The sequence below is a fragment of the Stegostoma tigrinum genome, chromosome 1 (genome assembly GCF_030684315.1).
Source record: "Stegostoma tigrinum isolate sSteTig4 chromosome 1, sSteTig4.hap1, whole genome shotgun sequence".
NCBI classification, from domain to species: domain Eukaryota; kingdom Metazoa; phylum Chordata; class Chondrichthyes; order Orectolobiformes; family Stegostomatidae; genus Stegostoma; species Stegostoma tigrinum.
The window spans coordinates 37,677,081-37,692,232 of NC_081354.1; the positions used below are offsets into that span (position 1 = coordinate 37,677,081).

General features: G+C 43.6%; 1 protein-coding gene across 5 annotated transcripts in view; it reads right to left on the reverse strand.

The window, feature by feature from the left end:
• The window catches only part of idua (alpha-L-iduronidase), a 254,145-nt gene that overhangs the window by 85,884 nt on the left and 153,109 nt on the right, over window positions 1-15,152 (reverse strand). For all 5 annotated transcript variants that reach the window (XM_048521540.2, XM_048521453.2, XM_048521369.2 and 2 more), the window contains one exon: window positions 2,324-2,503. In XM_048521540.2, coding sequence (XP_048377497.1) covers window positions 2,324-2,503 — 180 coding nt within the window. The remainder of the gene's footprint in view (window positions 1-2,323; window positions 2,504-15,152) is intronic.

The following is a 15,152-nucleotide window of genomic DNA, read 5'->3' on the forward strand; positions in this document are numbered from 1 at the left end:
CTTCGGCCGACCATACCTGAGCCAAACATGATGCTGTTCCAAATGAATCCCATCTGACTGCACATAGTCCATATCCCTCTATTCCCTGCCTGTTCATGTGCCTGTATAAATGCCTCTTAAACTTTACTTTCATATCTGCTTCTACCACATCACCTGACAGGCTGTTTCAGGCACCTACCAACCTCTGCGTAAAAGACTTGCTTCGCACATCTTTTAACTTTCCCCTCTTCACCTTACACCTATGCCCCCTAGTGTTTGATACTTCCACCCAGGGAAAGATACTCCAATTATCCATCCTATCCACGCTTCTCATAATTTTACATATTTCTATCAAATTCTCCTCAGCATCCAATGATCTAGCGAAAACAATCCAAGTTTCTCCAATCTCTCCCTATAGCCAATACACTGCAATCCAAGCAACATCCTGGTAAACCTCTCATATACTCGCCCTAAAGCCTCCACATTCTTCCTGTAGTTTGAGGACTACAACTACAGGCGATACTCCAAATGTGGCCTAACTAATGTCCCATACAGCTGCAACATGAATTCCCAACTTTTATGCTCATTGCCTTGACTGATGAAAGGGAGCATTCCAAACACATTCATTACCACCTTATCCACTTGTGTTGCCATTTTCAGGGAGCTATAGATTTGCATTCTAAGATCCCTCTGCATATCAGTGCTCCTATATGTCCTACCGTTTACAGTGTATTTTCTCTTGCATTTTATATAATCCTGAACTTCCAATTCTCGCCACGGTTGACTGACATGTTTTGAATTTTTACACCTTGAAGAAATGCATAGTTGCTGCAAGTCAAGTATTAGTTCTTTAAAGATATCCATTGTCTGTGTAGTCATGCCTTTTAATGTCTTCTGATCTACCTCAGCCAATTTGTGTCCATGTCCCATGCCTTCGTAATTTCCCTTATTTAATTTCCTCCCATACTAATGTACGAAGTCCATCCCTTATTTTCAGCACAACTCCACCTACTTTCTCTCGGGTTCTGTACTTCCTTTTTAACCTATAGATCAAGCTTGTGCAGCCATTTCCAACAGACATATGTCTGTTACATGTGGTACGTCCATGACTTCACAAATATTACAGGATGTACACTTCATTTGGTCCTTCTGACCTGCTCATCATCCTGCTCTAAAATCAAATAGATATGTTAAGATATGAACTTAACAACGAAAACTTAACAAGCCATTTCTCAGAAAAAAGAGAGAACAAAGTCAACAGACTTAAATACAAACTAAACACACAATCTTCAGGATAATAAAATGTGAGGCTGGATGAACACAGCAGGCCCAGCAGCAACTCAGGAGCACAAAAGCTGACGTTTCAGGCCTAGACTCTTCATCAGAGCCACTTTAAAGATGAGAAATACTGACCAAACCCATCCATCTGATGCCCATCAGCTGCTTTCCCTACATTCGTGAAAGCCATGCTGCTGTTGGTCTCAGTGACTTCAAGACTCTCAATCTGCACTTTATTTCCTCTCTTCCTAATCTCTGCCTGTGGAAACTTTATTTTTTGCAGCAAGCCTTAATTAAAGCATCTCTATCCAAATTCCTGGCAAGACCAAATAACAACCATACTTCCTGTGTAATTTTTAGTGTAGTCAAGATTATTTACCAAAATAGTAGAACTGCATCTAAAATTGGGGATGGTATTCTGAGTTTACAAGTCAGGGCAGGAAGCTGGCGTACCGTCCGCTGCACACTATCCAATGGACATATTGTTTGATAATTCCCTCCAGTCTTTTGGAAATACAGCTGCATATCAGCGTCGACTTGCCTAGTTTGAATTTAATTATTTCACTAAGAATGATAGTTAACTGTCACAGTTGCATCTGCAAGTCAAACATGAAACAATTATGTTCTTTCTAAACCGTGCATATACTTGCATGTTTTTGTTTTCTTTTGGGCTAACAGGTGTTTTGTAGATGCTTAAAACATTTCTAACTCTCGTTAAAACTAGAATTAAATAAATATGCTTGAAATGGCACACTTTCTTTAGGAACACACCAGTCAAAAAGGAACTTAAATTGTTAATACATGCTAAATGAATAAATGTTGCATCAAGTACAGCATTCCAATATTATTCTGTTTCTATCTCAACAATGTTGAGGGAAAGAAGTCATCTGTTTGTAGCAGAATCATCAATTTTAATGCTACACTATTTGTTGCAATACATACAGTATTTATCCATGAACTGTCAAACTATTAGAAAATAATTATTTGAAGTAGAATTGCTATGTCCACAGAAACCAGTGAAGTGTTATGTGAGAAAACAAAGTTTTAAGATGACGTTTCTATTTACCTTAGCAACCAGTGCAGCGTAGGTTACTTCGGCTCTCCAAATCTGAGGTATCGACCAACCCACCAATGGATCAGCCTCATCGTTGTAAATGGGTACGGATTGAAATTTAGGAAAATATTTCTGAATCTGTTGAACTGTAACCAATTCTTGCTCAAGGATGTAGAAAGAACTACCGGCACCCTGTCAAAATAAGCAAACAATTATTATGATTTCAAAAGAAGTCTACATAATGTCATATATCCCAGATCAAGTTTGTCCAATAGGGATCCATAGGCTAAAACATAACTTGCCGAAGGGTCCTACTCAGGCTTCTAAACACAGGAGCCAAAGCTACAACACACTCCATGGAAATATTCCACCAATCAGATTGTGTTTCTCTCTCAGATAATAAAATGTGAGGCTGGATGAACACAGCAGGCCCAGCAGCATCTCAGGAGCACAAAAGCTGACGTTTTGGGCCTAGACCCTTCATCAGAGAGGGGATGGGGTGAGTGTTCTGGAATAAATAGGGAGAGAGGGGGAGGTGGACCGAAGATGGAGAGAAAAGAAGATAGGTGGAGAGGAGAGTATAGGTGGGGAGGTAGGGAGGGGATAGGTCAGTCCAGGGAAGACGGAGAGGTCAAGGAGGTGGGATGAGGTTAGTAGGTAGGAGATGGGGGTGCGGTTTGGGTGGGTGGAAGGGATGGGTGAGAGGAAGAACAGGTTAGGGAGGCAGAGACAGGCTGAACTGGTTTTGGGATGCAGTGGGTGGAGGGGAAGAGCTGGGCTGGTTGTGTGGTGCAGTGGGGGGAGGGGACGAACTCGGCTGGTTCAGGGATGTGGTGGGGGAAGGGGAGATTTTGAAGCTGGTGAAGTCCACATTGATACCATTGGGCTGCAGGGTTCCCAAGCGGAATATGAGTTGCTGTTCTTGCAACCTTCGGCTGGCATCATTGTGGCACTGCAGGAGGCCCACGATGGACAGGTCATCTAAACAATGGGAGGGGGAGTGGAAATGGTTCGCAACTGGGAGGTGCAGTTGTTTAATGCGAACCGAGCGGAGGTGTTCTGCAAAGCTGTCCCCAAGCCTCCGCTTGGTTTCCCCAATGTAGAGGCAGCCACACCAGGTACAATGGATACAGTATACCACACTGGCAGATGTGCAGGTGAACCTCTGTTTAATATGGAAAGTCATCTTGGGGCCTGGGATAGGGGTGAGGTAGGAGGTGTAGCATTTCCTGCGGTTGCAGGGGAAGGTGCCGGGTGTGGTGTCCATCATGGGCCTCCTGCAGTGCCACAATGATGCCACCCGAAGGTTGCAGGAACAGCAACTCATATTCCGCTTGGGAACCCTGCAGCCCAATGGTATCAATGTGGACTTCACCAGCTTCAAAATCTCCCCTTCCCCCACCGCATCCCTAAACCAGCCCAGTTTGTCCCCCCCCCCCACTGCACCACACAACCAGCCCAGCTCTTCCCCTCCACCCACTGCATCCCAAAACCAGTCCAACCTGTCTCTGCCTCCCTAACCTGTTCTTCCTCTCACCCATCCCTTCCTCCCACCCCAAGCCGCACCCCCATCTCCTACCTACTAACCTCATCCCACCTCCTCGACCTGTCCGTCTTCCCTGGGCTGACCTATCCCCTCCCTACCTCCCCACCTATACTCTCCTCTCCACCTATCTTCTTTTCTCTCCATCTTCTAAGGTCCCCCTCGCTCCCTATTTATTCCAGAACCCTCACCCCATCCCCCTCTCTGATGAAGGATCTAGGCCCAAAACGTCAGCTTTTGTGCTCCTGAGATGCTGCTGGGCCTGCTGTGTTCATCCAGCCTCACATTTTATTATCTTGGATTCTCCAGCATCTGCAGTTCCTATTATCACTGTTTCTCTCTCACAGTGCTGTGATAGGTTCATTAGTAAACGTGTCAATAGCAAATGTGGGAGAAGAAAGAGCCATTGATTGCAGGAGCAGACAGCTAGGCAGAGGAGTAACTTCACTTAGGTTGAGGCATTAATTTCATAAATATAAAATCTTCTTGGGAGTGGTGGTGGGGAAAAGTATGCAAGGGATGAACCATGGGTCTGTTTGTAAAGATTAAGTTGTAATTTAAATAAGCAGTTAGCACCGTTAGTTGGTATAAATGCAGGCTTCAATAAACACTAGGGTTCAATGAGTGAGGTGAACAAGATAAGATTCTTCCTTTTTTTTAGTGTAAAGGGGCAGAGATGGCATATAGGGCAGTGGTGTGCTCCTCCCAGATGTGGGAGATCAGGGAGCAGTCTATAGTGTCCCTGATGACTGTGCAGGAAGCATGACCGGCTGCAATTCCTCATGTTGTTCAGTTGGAGTGGCAGTTGGAAACACTGTGGAACATACAGGGGCCAAACAGTATGATAGATACTAGATACAAGGTGCTAGTAACACCACAAGTTCAGTCAGGTAGGAGTCTCCTACAGCTTTGTCCCTCTTTAACAGGTTTAACATTTTGGATACTGTTTGTGGGGGTGAGGGTATGTGGTAGTGAATGGAGACGGCCTTTCTGGGGAGTACAACAGCAGCAAACAAGCCTGTGGCTCCATAACTGCCTCTGTTGTAGAGCAGGGTCAGCAAGATCCAAGCAAGCGATAGTGGTAGGAGATTCACCAGTTATGGGCATAGACTGGCATTTCTGTGGCCATGTTCAAAACTCCAGGATGGTGTGCTGCCTCTCTGCTGCCAGGGTTAAGGATGTTTCTGTGCTGTTGCACATAGTTCTTCGGGGAAGACTGAGCAGCTTGATGTCATTGTGCACATTGGTACTAACAACATAAGGGCGGCACGGTGGCTCAGTGGTTAGCACTGCAGCCTCACAGCGCCAGGGACCCGGGTTCGATTCCAGCCTCGGGCGACTGTCTGTGTGGAGTTTGCACATTCTCCCCGTGTCTGCGTGGGTTTCCTTCGGGTGCTCCGGTTTCCTCCCAAAGTCCCAAAGATGTGCAGGCTAGGTGGATCGGCCATGTTAAATTGCCCATAGTGTTCAGCGGTATGAGGGATGGGTCTGGGTGGGATGCTGCAAAGGGGCGGTGTGGACTTGTTGGGCCGAAGAGCCTGTTTCCACACTGTAGGGAATCTAATCTAATAAGTAAAAAGAGGGATCAGGTCCTGTGGCGTACAGGGAGCTAGAAAACAGGCTGGAAAGCAGGACATGAAGAGTCGTATTCTCTGGGTTGCTAACAATGTCACATGTTAGGCAAAAAATACAAAGATAGGAGTAATGGATGCGTGGCTAAGGAGCAGGCACAAGGGGCAAGGTTTCAGGTTCTTAGATCATTGGGACCTCTTCTGAGTTGGGGTGATTCATACAAGAGGGATAGGTTGCAGGTAAACTGGAGGGGAACCAATATCCTAGCAGGAAGATTCAGTAATGCTACTCAGGAGGATTTAACTAGAGTGGCAGTGGGCTGGGAACCAGAACAGCAGGTCAGCAATTAGATGGATTGAGGGGAAGGTACATGTTAGGACCAGTAAATCGGAAAGATAGGACAGGTAAATAAACACGATGGTGCTAATGGGCTACAGGTTGTTATATCAATACAAGGAATATTAAAGGTGAGGCAGATGAGCTATCAGCCTGGATTAGCACATGGGAGTATAATGTTGTGTCCTTTACAGGGACCTGGTTAAGAGAGTGATAGGACTGGCTCCTCAACGTTCCAGGGTTACATTGTTTTAGATATTAGGAAGGTAAAGGAGGTGGAGGAGTTGCATTACTAATCAGGGAGAATATTACATCTGCACTTCGAGAGGACATACTGGAGGGCTCATCCACTGAGGCAATATGGGTAGAGCTCAAAAATAAGATGGGTGCAATCACCCTCTTAGGGCTATACCATAGGCTCCCAACAGCCATCGAGGCATTAAGAAACAAATATGTAGGCAGATATTGAAAAAATATAATTAAAAAAGCTGTCACAGGGGGCAACTTTAACTTCCCCAATATTGACTGGGACTCCTTAGTGCAAGAGGCTTAGATGGGGAAAATTTGTTAAGTGTATCCAAGCAGATTTCTTGAAGCAGTATGTGGATAATCCACCTGGAGGAGGGGCCAAACTGTGCCTTGTACTGGCTAATGAGTCTGGCCAGGTAACTACCCTTTCAGTGGCACAGCATTTTGGAGACAGTAATCTCAACCCCTTAAGTTTTGAGACAGCTATGAATAAGGATAGGTCAGGACATTGTGACAAGATACTAAATTGGGGGAGGGTAAATCACTTTGGTATTAGGCAGGAGCTAGGCAAGTTATCGGGGAAGTCCACATTTGACACGTGGGAATTGTTTAAGATCAGCTGATGACAGTTCAAGACCAGTACATCCAGAAGGAGGAAGAACAAGGATGGCAAGGTACGGGATCCTTACATAACGAGGGAGGTTATGAATTTAGGTAAAAGATTAAAAAAAAGCATGTGTAAGGTTTAGAAATTTAAAATCAGACAGGGCCCTTGAGGAATATAAGCAAAGTAGGAAAGGACTCAAGCAGGGAATTGGGAGAGCAATACAAGGCTATGAAATGGCCTTGGCAAGTAGGGTTAAAGAGAATCCCAAAGCATTCTGTACATGCATTAAAAACAAGAGGATAATTAGGGAAAAATTCAGATCACTCAATGATAAAGGGGAGAACTTGTGTTTGAAGGCACAGGATGTACGTGAGATCGTAAATGAAACTTGGGGTGGCATGGTGGCTCAGTGGTTAGCACTGCAGCCTCACAGCGCCAGGGACCCAGTTCGATTCCAGCCTCGGATAACTGTCTGTATGGAGTTTGCACATTCTCCCTGTGTCTGCGTGGGTTTCCTCCGGGTGCTCCGGTTTCCTCCCACAGTCCAAAGATGTGCAAGCTAGGTGGATCGATCATGCTAAATTGCCCATAGTGTTCAGGGGTGTGTGGGTTATAGGAGGATGGGTCTGGGTGGGACGCTCCAAGGGCCGGTGTGGACTTGTTGGGCTGAAGGGCCTGTTTCCACACTGTAGGGAATCTAATCTAATCTAATACTTTGCGTCAATATTCAACCAGGAGAATGATATGGAGGACAGTGCTATTTGTGTGGAGCGCACTAATACCCTATTGTATCCTATGGAGGGCTTTGGAGAGGATACAGAAGAGGTTTAGCAGGATGCTGACTGGATTAGAGGGAATGAACTATAAGGAGAGGCTAGGAAAACTCAGGTTGCTTTCACTGGAGCAGCAGAGGCTGAGGGGGGACTTGATAGAAGCCTATAAAATTATCAGATGCATAGATAGAGTTCACAGTTAGAATCTTTTTCCCAGATGTGAAATATCTAATACCAGGGGGCACACATTTAAGGTGAGTGGGGAAGGTTTAAAGGAGATGTGAAGGGCAAGTTTTTTTTTACAACAGAGTGGTAGGAGTGTGGAATGCACTGCCAGGGATAGCAGTGGAGGCAGATACGATAGTGGTGTTTAAGAGACTTTTATGTAAAGAATGTCGTGATACTTTCAAAGGGCAGGCTGAAAAGATTTGTTTAATTTGGCGTAATGTTCGGCACAACAGTCAAGATGGCAGAGCAACCTTCCGAACATGCACCACTGTAAGACTGCACATATGTGCAACTGAGATGTTGTGAAGAATGAGAGCAAAAGAGAGACAGTGAGTGAGAGAGACAGACAGAGAGAGGGGGAGAGGTGGAAGTGAGAGAAAGAGTATGAGGGAAGGACGAGAAAGAGACTGAAGGAGTGGGGGGACAGAAACAGTGGAGGAGTGATAGGAAAAGTGAGAGACCAAGAGTATTGGATGGAGAGAGAGAATGAGTGAGATGGAGGAGGGGGAAGAAACAAAAAATGAGGAGGAGATAATGAGGAAAAGGCAAAGGTTGGGAGGGAGAAAGAATGAGAGATGGTAAGAGGGTGGGACAGTGAGGGACAGAGAAAAATGAGGGGGGGAGTGTGTGAGGGAGGTGGAGAGATTGTGGAGAAAGAGGTTTAATGAGAGACAGAGCAAGAGTAGGGCAAGTGGAAAGGGTGAGTGAGAGAGAGAAGGAAGGAGAAGGAAGAAAGTGAGTGAGTGTGAGATCGGGGGACCAAGGGAGATGGGAGCGAGGGAGTGTGGGAAGATGGTGAGAGTGGAGAGATGGTGAGAGTGGAAGGGAGTGACTAGGAGGGAAAGATGAGGTGAAGAGAGGAATAAAGAAAGAAAGGAAGAGGGCATACAGGGAGGGAAGGGTGAAAGAGGAGATAGAAGGGAGAGAGAGGTAGGGAAGAGGATAGGAAAGAAAGAGAATGAGAGACAGAGGGGGCAGGAGAGAGAGAAAGAAAGTGTTAGAAAGAACAGGACATAGAGAAGGCAAGGGAGGAAACTGGAAGGCAAGTGCATGAGGCATGGGCACAGTGCGTGTGTGTGAGTGAGAGAGAAAGAGAGAGAGAGAGAGAGAGAGAGAGAGAGAGAGAGAGAGAGAGAGAGGGAGACAGCAAGTGAGCACATGCACCTAAGGGAGAGATTGTGTGAAGGAAAGGATTGGGAGAGAGGGAGGGAGAGAGATCATAACAGTAAGTAAGGCAGAAGACACTGTGTGTAAGGGAGACAGACTGTGAGAGAGGGATTGGATGAGGGTGCCAGAGGGGTGAAAGATCATGGCGGGGGGGAGGCAGTTGGAGATAGAGTGCGAGAGGCTGGAACAGGTAAGAGAATTTGAGTGACAGAGTGACAATTTGATGGAAGGACAAAAGGAGTCAGAATGGGAGACAGAGATAAGGACAGTGTGTGAGGAAGAAAAGAGTGTTAAGAGAAGGAAAGAAAGAGGTAGGGAGAGAGTGGGAAGGATGGCGAGATTGTGAGTATGAGAAAGAGTCAGAGATCATATGTGAGAGGAGGGAAAGAGTGTGAAACAGGGTAAGATAAAGAAGGGAAAGAATGTCAGGAAGGGGTGGGAGAGACAATCTGTGAGGAATGGTAAGATTGAGAGTGGGACAGTACTGGTGAGTGGGAGAGAATGAGGGAGATACAGCGTGTGTGTGTGTGACAGAAGGGGTAGGAAGGAGGAGTGGATGGATGTAGTAGATGCGGAGAGAAACAGTGTGTAAGGAAAGCTGAAAGCGATTGTGGGAGTGGGGGGGGAAGACAGAGAGAGTCTAGGGAGGGGATAGGAAGAAAGAGGGTGAGGCAGGTGGTAAGTGAAGGACAACGTGTAAAGGAGGCATTGGGCAAGAGTTTGTGTGCGAGCATGTGTGTACGTGCACCAGTAATTATTCATTTACATTAGCGATTTAATGATTGGAATAAATGTTTAAATCACGTTTACTGTTGTCTGACACCTCGGCTTTCTGACATTTGCTCACTGATTCCCCAAGTAAGAGAAAAATTGAAAAGTAGCCTCCAGCATCGCTGCATGGACCTCTGAAGTATGTGCTTGCAGCGGCTTGCAGCACTGTAAGTCAATGCTGCAATCAGCAATTTACTAGAAACTTGATGGAGAAAACAAATTCAATTTCCCTTTCAAATAACAAAATATTAGAGCTACTTAATTGTCCCTTTTCCTTGCAATCTGTGCTCCTCACTGTTTCCTCCACCCAGGAACTATTTTCTAAATTTCCTAAAACTAGGAGCAGTTTAGAATTCAACAAAGAAGGATCAAAGAATTGATTAACAAGGGAAAAACAGAGTACAAAAGTAAGCTTGCAGGGAGCATAAAGACTGATGCTAAGAGTTTCTATAGGTACGTGAAGAGAAACAGACTGGTAAAGACAAATCCAGGCCCCCTACAGACAGAAAAGGGGAAATGTATAATAGGGGACAAAGAAATAGCTGAGGAACGTACTTTGGTTCTGCCTTCACAAAAGAGGACACAAATCACTTCCCAGAATTGTTGGAGGATGCAAGATTTAGTGAGAGAAAAGAACTAAGTGAGATCAATATTAGTAGAGCAATGGTGCTGGGAAAATTGTTGGGATTGAAGGCCAATAAGTCCCCAGGGCCTGATAATCTACACCCCAAAAGTAGCTCCAGAAATAGTGGATACATTGGTGGTCATCTTCCAGGATTCTACAAACTCTGGAACAGTCCCTGCAGATTGGAGAGTGGCTAATGTCACTCCAATACTCGAAAAGGGAGGTATAGAGAAAACAGGGAATTATAGACCAGTGAGCCTAACAACGATAGTGGGGCAAATTCTTGAATCCACTGTCAAGGGTTTTATAGCAGAGCATTTAGAAAGCAGTGGCAAGATCAGACAGAGTCAGCATGGATTATGAATGGGAAATCATGCTTGACAAATCTGTTGGAATACTATGATGTAACACATAGAGTTGACTAGGGGACTCAGTTGTTGTACTATATTTGGACTTTCAGATTTGCATTGACAGAGTCTCACATAAGGGATTAATGTGAAAGATTAAAGTGCATGGTATTGGAGGAAGTGTATTGAGATGGATAGGAAACTGGTTGGCAAAGAGGAAGCAAAGTGTAGGAAATAATAGGTCCTTTTAAAATTGGCCAGCAGTAACTATTAGGCTGCACAGGGATCGGTGTTGAGGCCCCAGCTATTCACAATATATATTAATGATTTGCATGAGGGTACAAAATGAACATCTCCAAGTTTTCAGATGATACTAAGTTGGGTGGAAGGGTGTACTGTGACAAGGATGCAGAGACCCTTCAGCATGATATTGATAGATTGGGTGAGTAGGAAAATCAATGGCAGATGCAGTATAATTTGAATAAATATGAGGTTATTCACTTTGGAAGCAAAAACAAGAAGGCAGATTACTCAGAGATAACAAGAACTTCCGATGCTGGTGTCAGAGATTACACAATGTTGAGCTGGAGGAGCACAGCAGGTCAGGCAACAGCAGAGGAGCAAGAAAGTTGACATTTCGGGTCAGGAAATTTCTTCAGAAATCGACCTGAATAGCTGTAACTTGGGAGAGGGGAGTGTGCAGTGGGACCTAGATGTCCTCACGTGCTAGTTACTGAAGGTGAGCATGCAGGTGCAGCAGGTGGTAAAGATAAATGGTATGTTGGCCTTCATTGCAACAGGTTTCAAGTACAGGAGCAAGGATGTGTTGTGGCAGTTATACTGCACCTTGGTGAGGCGACACCTAGAATATTGTGTGCAATTTGGTCTACTTTTCTGAGGAAGGATGCTCTTGCTCTCGAGGGAGTGCAGCGACAATGATCAATGTGCACAAAATATTCCTCTCAAGACTTTTTATACTTGGTCCATTACGTTCTCAAGAACCAGGTCTAGTAATGTGTTGTTAGACAGGAAAGAGATTGCCATAGAATATTGTCTTGAACATGCTTTGCAAATCCTTGTCCTTCTCTGCCCTTCTCTGTAATTACCTTTGCCCTTTACGTTAATGACCTGAATAAAGATCTGACTAGTAGAAAAGTCTTCTTTTGTAACTAGATTATAATTTTTGCACCTCTTTGTTATTCATATGAACATAGGACTAGATGTAGCCATTCAGCCCTTTGAACCTGTTCTACCAGTCAATGAGATCATGGCTGATCAATGGCCTGAATTCATATAATTGTTTTTGGTCTCTTAATGTTTCCATGTCTCTTAATACATTTATTCAACAAAAAAAATCTATGTTGGATTTAAAATTAACAACAATTCCAGCATCCACTGTCTTTTCTAGAAGAGAGCTCCAGATCTGTATAACCCATTTTGTGTAGCAGTACATCCTAATAATGCTCCTGAATGGTCTGGCCCTATTTCATGAACTAGTCTGGAATCTCCAACCAGTGGAAATAGTTTCTCTTTATCTACCCTGTCTTTTCCTTTTTATATCTTTGATCGGATCAACCACTTATCCTTCTGAATTCTGGAGAAAATTGTATAATCTGTCCTCACAACTTAACCCCTGAAGTCCAGGTATAATTCTTGTAAATCTACATTGTACTCCTTTCAAGGCCATCTGCTCACAATACTCCATGTGGGGTCTAACTGTGTTTTGTATAACTATAGCATGATGTCTTGATCCCTGTACTCCAGTCCCTTACACATAAAGGCCAGCATTCTATTAGCATTCTTGGTTATTTTCTGCACCTGCTTATACCATTTTAAAGATCTATACCACTCTTTTAACTTCATACCATCTGGGAAGTTGCTTGAGTTGAGATAAAGGATCATTTGTCAGTCCAAAACTGAAAACCTCACACTTACATACATCGAAATCCATCTACTATGGTTTTGCCCATTCACTTAGTCTATCAATATCAGTTTGTAATTTTATATTGTCATCTACACTGTCTACAATGCTGCCCAACTTTGTGTCATCCGCAAATTTGAAGCCCTAACTCAGACCACTGTAAGCCACAATTGGTCACATCCTGCCAATTTGAGTAACTATCCATTATCCCTACTTCCAGTCACCTGCCACTCAATAATTTCCCAGCCATGTCACTAATTTGCCCTCAATTCCATGGACTTCTATCTGACATAACAGTGTCTCACATGGGACTTTATTAAATGCCTTCTGGAAGTCCATATAAACAACATCCACAGATACAATCTTCTCTCCATTACCTTAGTCACCTCTTCAAGAAACCTCAATGAGATTTGTCAGACATTATCTACCTTTCATGAATCTATGTTGGCTCCCCTGATTAACTGAGAATTTTTAAGGTGCTCAGTTATCCCAACATTGTTTACAGATTTGGACAATTTCCCCACCACAGCTGTCAGACTAACTGGTCTACAATCCCTTTGTTTTCTTCCTTTGCCCTTCTTAAAAAGCAGAGACAAGTGAATTTTCCATGACTCTCATATCTGGAGAACTCTTAATATTTAGGATACATACAACATACTCTCCTACCTCCTTTCATGGTCCCAGATGGAAACCGCCAAAACTTGGAAATTTATCATTCTTAAATTCCACTAATTTCCTCATTACCAATGTTTTACTTAATGTTAATTTTATTCAGTTGTGGTCCCCAAATCACTAGTAATTTCTTTGGCACTTCCAGAAAGCTACTTCCCCTTACTACTATAAATACTTTTTTAAAAATTCAGTTGTAGGTTATTGGCTTTGCTGACTGGTCAGCATTTATTGCCCAACCCAAGTTGCCCCCAGGAAGGTATTAGTGAACTGCCTTTTTGAACTTCTGCAGTCTACATGATGAATGTACAGTCCCAGTGCCATTCGGAAAGGAATTACAGGATCTTGACCCAGTGACAGTGAAGGAATGGCAATATATTTCCACGTCATGATGGAGAGTGGCTTGGAAGGGAACTTCCAGGTGGTAGTGTTTCTTGTCCTTGTCCTTGTCCTTGTCCTTGTCCTTCCAGCTGGAAATGGCTGTGCTTTTGGAAGATGCTGTCTAAGGATCTTTGGTGAATTTCTGCAGTGTATTTTGTAGATAGTACACAATGCTATTACTGAACATCAGTAGTGGAAGGGGAGGACACTTGTGGATGTGGTGTCAATCAAGTGGGCTGCTTTGTCCCAGATTGTGTCAAGTTTCTTGAGTGCTGTTGGAACATCACCCATCTAGGCAAGTGACAAGTATTCCATCACATTCCTGACTTGTCCCTTGTAGATACTGAACAGGCTTGGGGAGTCAGGAGGCAAGTTATTTGCTGCAGCTTTCCAAGTCTCTGACCTAGTCTTGTAGTCACTAAAGCAAGTCCAGTTGAGTTTCTGGACAATAATGACCCCCAGAATGTTGACAGAGGGGGATCTGCTGATGGTAACACCAATGAATGTCACGGGGTGCTGGTTAGATTGTCCCTAACTGGAGAAGATCATTGCCTGACATTTGTGTGGCATAAATTTTACTTGCTACCTGCCAGTCCAAGCCTGGACATTGCCTCATTTATCTTTGTAACAAGATCTAGACAAAGTAATTATTCAACATTTTGCCATTTTCCCACCGTCATTAGTGGATCAACATTGCTCCTGGCCATCCGCTTTCCCTTTATGTAACTATAAAATTCCTTCTAATTGATTTTGATCCCTGCTAAGTTTCCTTGCATAGTCCCTTTCATCAGTTCTTATAAGCTGCTTTGTGGTCCTTTGCTGGTCTTTGTATCTTTCCCATTCATAAGGACCTGTGCTGTTGTCATTTTTTTGTAAGTTTTCTTTTAGTTCTATCTTGTCCCTTATCTCTTTAATTATCCATAGTTGTTCTTTTTCTGTGAAATGTAGCTTTCTTCTCTCAAGCATATAGATTTCCCTTGCAAATTTCTTTTATTTTAAACCACTAAGTGCTGTTGACAGACTGTACCAAACAATTTAATTGTACTTTTTAAAATTTTTGCCTTCCTTTCCTAGTATTCCTGAACATCTGATATCCAAGAATATTAAATATTCTTCCTTCCTCCTTTGGACCAAACCTCCATAATCATGTTCAATCATTGTTGTTCCAACATGTATGCCATTGTTAGAAAAAATATTTTCTTCTGTTAATCAGCATTTGGAACTATTTTATTACATTACTTGTCGTAAAGGTTACTCATAGTGCCAAGTAGTTTCATGAAAAGATCATTTATTTTAATGATATGTGAGTATGATACTGTTAGTGTAAGACAGTATTGCATACACTATTGAGGCCATAATTTAACCTATTAAAAAAGTAGCTTTGCATGAAATAATTTTTGTAATTTGTTCACCTTACCAGGAATTTTGTCATGCACTGCAGAACTAGAAAATGTGTAACCATAAAAAATTACTCCCATCCTCCTAGAAACCTCATTTCTCCCTGCAAACAGTGGTTGAATTTTCTAGTGTGCTTTGAGGAGTGGCATGGTGACTCAGCAGTTAGCAGTGCTGTCTCACAGCACCAGGGAACCGGGTTCAATTCCATCCTCAAGCAACTGTCTGTGTGGAGTTTGCACATCCTCCCCGTGTCT